General features: G+C 43.9%; 1 protein-coding gene across 2 annotated transcripts; it reads left to right on the top strand.

Annotated features, from left to right (window-relative positions):
• Nucleotides 1-240, top strand: LOC142426325 (neuronatin-like). 2 transcript variants are annotated; one of them, XM_075531842.1, is made up of 2 exons: nucleotides 1-83; nucleotides 156-240. In XM_075531842.1, the coding sequence occupies exons 1-2, from the start codon at nucleotides 1-3 to the stop codon at nucleotides 238-240; spliced, it is 168 nt and encodes a 55-aa protein (XP_075387957.1). The 2 variants fall into 2 exon arrangements, with proteins under 2 accessions (XP_075387957.1, XP_075387956.1); XM_075531841.1 differs by having other exon boundaries at nucleotides 1-240.
• The last annotated feature ends 3661 nt before the right edge of the window (nucleotides 241-3901 follow it).

Here is a 3901-nt window from a genome sequence, read left to right as displayed (position 1 = left end):
ATGGCGGCACTGGCAGCAGTCTCGGCTGGGCTGCTCATCATTGCCTGGTACATCTTCCGCGTGCTGCTGCACGTGTTCCTGGAGTGCTGCATTTGCTGGGCAGGATTCGCTTTCGAAATCCTCCAGGGACACAGCCCATTGCGAGAAGTGGTCAGGCACTCCCTGCAGAAGCTGGCGTACACAGTGTCCAGGACTGGGCGGCAGGTGCTGGGGGAGCGCAAGCAGCAGGCCCCGAACTGAGACCCCAGCCTCCAACCTGTGTCACCAGGCGCTCCTGTGCATCTTAGCCAGCATGGGAACTAGTGCTGCGCAGGAATGGGGGGCCCCCTGTGCTCTCTCCCCAGAGGAGCGCATGCCAAGGCCATGAGGGGCCTTTAGGTCCCTGGAGAAGCAGCACCGACAATGATGAAGATACCAGACCCTTTCCGAAGCCCCTGGTACCCTCCCACTAAGGGGTGTGGCAGCGGGAGGAAGGGGATGGAGGAGCAGACCCTAGAAATCTGGGCCTAGGCACAGCATTCTGATCTGGATCAAGTCGGGACAGAACCACCAAGCCCTGTGGCCATGGCCATGCCAGGAGCCCCCACCACGGAGACCCAAGCACACACCAGCCAGCAGGATGAACATTCTGACACCACCAGCGAAGACCTGAATCGCCATGCTGAGAAGGCTCCCTCTGCGTGCCCTGCGTGCCGTGTGGCAGGACTGGAGGGCACGGTGGAGGGTGCATTGAGCGAGGTCTTTGCCTATGGGCATGCGCATTAAGCCTTATTGTCTCTGCTCCCTCCATTCCCTCTGCGCCCTACTTCACCCCCCTCCTCAGCCTCCCTCCTCCCCCCAAAGAAATCTGTCACTTAATTTGGACCTACTCAAGGAATAAACATACCCAGCTTGACTAAAAAACAAAGCAAAGAACTTCTCGAGCCCCTGGCCCCTCACTGATCTTGCTTTCCCTGGTCTCACGCAGCTGTGCTCACTAGAGTGGCAATCGCTAAATGTGCTGATTGTTTCAACGTGCATTAGTCGTGTCTCCCCGGCTAGGTTGTAAGCTCCTGGAGGACAGGGACCACCTTTACAACAAGTAAAAGCCAGAACCTCCCCATCTCGCAGTGCCCCAAGACCCTGTGGTAGAGGCGCCGCAACCCCCCCCCCCCTCAAAAAAAAAAAAAACCCCAACTATATGAACACACGCACGCACACACACGGGAAAAAAAAATAAAGAAAGGACAGAACAAAGTCCTGCTTTGCTCCGCTTAGTCTAGCATGCTATTGTATTGTGGGCTCACACAGGACTTTGGGGTCTGGGGAAAATGCAAGGGGAATCAATAGTTTTGATATTTAAACAGAGATCCACTATCACTTACATGCACCTTGACACTGTAAGTCATGTAGGATAAATCAGGATTATCATCAATGTTTCAAAACGATCACATGGAGTGAAAAAACAGTGTAATGTTTGGGTATTTATAGAGGAGTGGGGGGAGGGTGGAATGATGGCTTGCTAGAAATAGGAGTAATGGAAATAGGAATACATGAGCTAGACAAAAAAGTAATATCATATTCAATATCACATCATGCCCAATATTTTGGACATAGTATTTAAAAATATTTTACTGAAAGATTCACATATATTTTCATGACTCTAAATAGTGTTTCTCTTTACACAGACAGCCCCCAACTAAACAATTTCTGTCGCGTTTATTATGGATCATAGCTACCCTATGCAGGGTTTCCTAGGACCTAAGTCTTTATAGGAACATATTGCAGCATCCTTTTCTCTTGGAAAATCTGGAGGAAGATGAGTTTGAACCACCAAATTTTCACTGAGCAGTCAACCCAAAATATGTATTAGGAAAGGTTAAACCTTTTATGGAAAAATTCTATAATATTTTCCTTCATATTCCATTAACTTTTTGGAAAGTGGCAGATAGTGCTGGGGGTGCAGTGATTAAGTATTTGACTACTAACTGAAAGATTGGTAACTCAAACTCACCAGGCGCTTCAGGGGAGAGAGAGGCAACAGCATGTTTCCAGCACTGGAAACCCTAAGGGGCAGTTCTGTAGGGTCCATAGGAGTTACAATGAAGCGATGGGTTTAGGCTTTTTGTCTGAGTGTGCTACAAGAGGGCTCTAAAAGGTTTGTTCTTTCATCTTTTAAATTAATTTGTCCATGAAGAACTGATGAATTATATTGTTGATGAAGAATATGGGAAGTACCACGGATGGCCAAGACAACAAACAAATCTGACTAGAAGTATAGCAAGATTTATCTCACAAGCTTCAGACACATTTATCAAAAGAGACCAGACTCTCAAAATAGCCATCTCGCTTGGTAACGTAGAGGGTCAGCGTGAAAGAGGAAACCCCTCCATGAGATGGACCGGCAGCGCCTCTGCAACAATAGCTTCCCACAGAACAGCCGTCGTGAGGCTGGCGCACGCCCACAAAGAGTTCATTTTGTTGTCGAGAGGGTTCCTGTGAGTCAGAACCAACACAACGGCACCTAACCACAGCAACGAATATATGTATCTATAACTTTCACCCTGATGCACTTGTAACCGCATGGAACTCAATTTATTTGATTAAAGATGGTCTTTTTATAAGTGTTTAAATATGTACTAGTTCTGCTGGCCATGTAGTTCCTGGTTGGCACAAATAGCGGAGGGGTTGGGTTTTAACTCATCCAGTGGCAGCACAATGAAGTCGAGAAAAGGCCTGGGTATTTGTTGTAAAGATTGCAGTCAAGAGATCCTTTTGAGCAGCCCTACCTTGTGATACATGCGTGTGCTCTTCGGGAGTTATAATGGAGTCAGCAACAGGCTCTGTTTTCTTTGCTATTTAGTTCCTCTTACTCTTTATTGTTTAATTTAGTGCTGACCAGGGGTTCTAGTCCCTGGCCCATGGGTCTGATGCACTTATGTTCTTTCCATTAATGAGTTTATATTCAGCAAAGTAACAAAGAAGTGGAAGGCATGATACCTTCCAAGATAACTAAGTCTTCACGATGCATTGTTGGTTCCATATGAATAATTATAAGGATTAGAGATATTTAAAAAAATAATCACAAAGTTCTCAATTAAATTATTAACTACTTCATTTCCAACTTTTCTAATGAGCTTTTGAGCCTCTGATTGATGCAGTCCACTGGAGGGATGTGCATTGATAGTATAAGAAATAAAAGCTGACACCATAAAACTATGTATGAGGCACAGAAATGATAAAGAGAACATATAAAATTCAAATAATATCACATAAATTTTATGGCCATTTTTGAAGGTTTTTGATAACCTTGCTAAATGACAATGTTTTTATAACTATTACAGTTAAACACCTCATGTTTAAAATTATATGATTTAGCTATAGATTATGGTTCAGATTATCTAGGGCTGAGTCTACTTCATAATCAGAGATGTAGAAATATATAAAACAACCAAACTATTTAATGAAATATGATTTTTATCTTCCTAGAACTTGAGACCACTGTGATCATAGAGCAAAGGATGCTACTGTCCTCATTTCTGGTTTTATCTTTTCCCAGAACTCAAGAATATCAACAATTTATTACCTCCCTCTGAGCACATATAAGTAATAAGAACTCTTCATTTCTTTTTTTTTCAACTAATATGAAAAAAACATTGAAAATTTGGAAGCAAGAGTTTTAGTTACTGAGTTCTTATTAACTACGCCGGTTCCATGGTTTCTTATGTATTATTAAGCATTGCCCCTGGGTCTGAGCTACAAATAGATTCTGGACAAATCTAAAAAGCTAAAAACAACAGTTCACTGCTATTGAATCCATTCTAACTCATAGCAACCCTAAACGACTGAGTAGAGTTGCCCCTGTGGGTTTCTGAGACTGACTCTTCACAAGAGTAGAAAGCTTCATCTTTCTCTCACCGCG

This window comes from Tenrec ecaudatus, chromosome 14 (genome assembly GCF_050624435.1).
Source record: "Tenrec ecaudatus isolate mTenEca1 chromosome 14, mTenEca1.hap1, whole genome shotgun sequence".
In the NCBI taxonomy this organism is placed as follows: Eukaryota; Metazoa; Chordata; class Mammalia; order Afrosoricida; family Tenrecidae; genus Tenrec; species Tenrec ecaudatus.
Note: the sequence above shows the minus strand (reverse complement) of the source record. Positions and strands in the feature narration are given on the sequence as shown.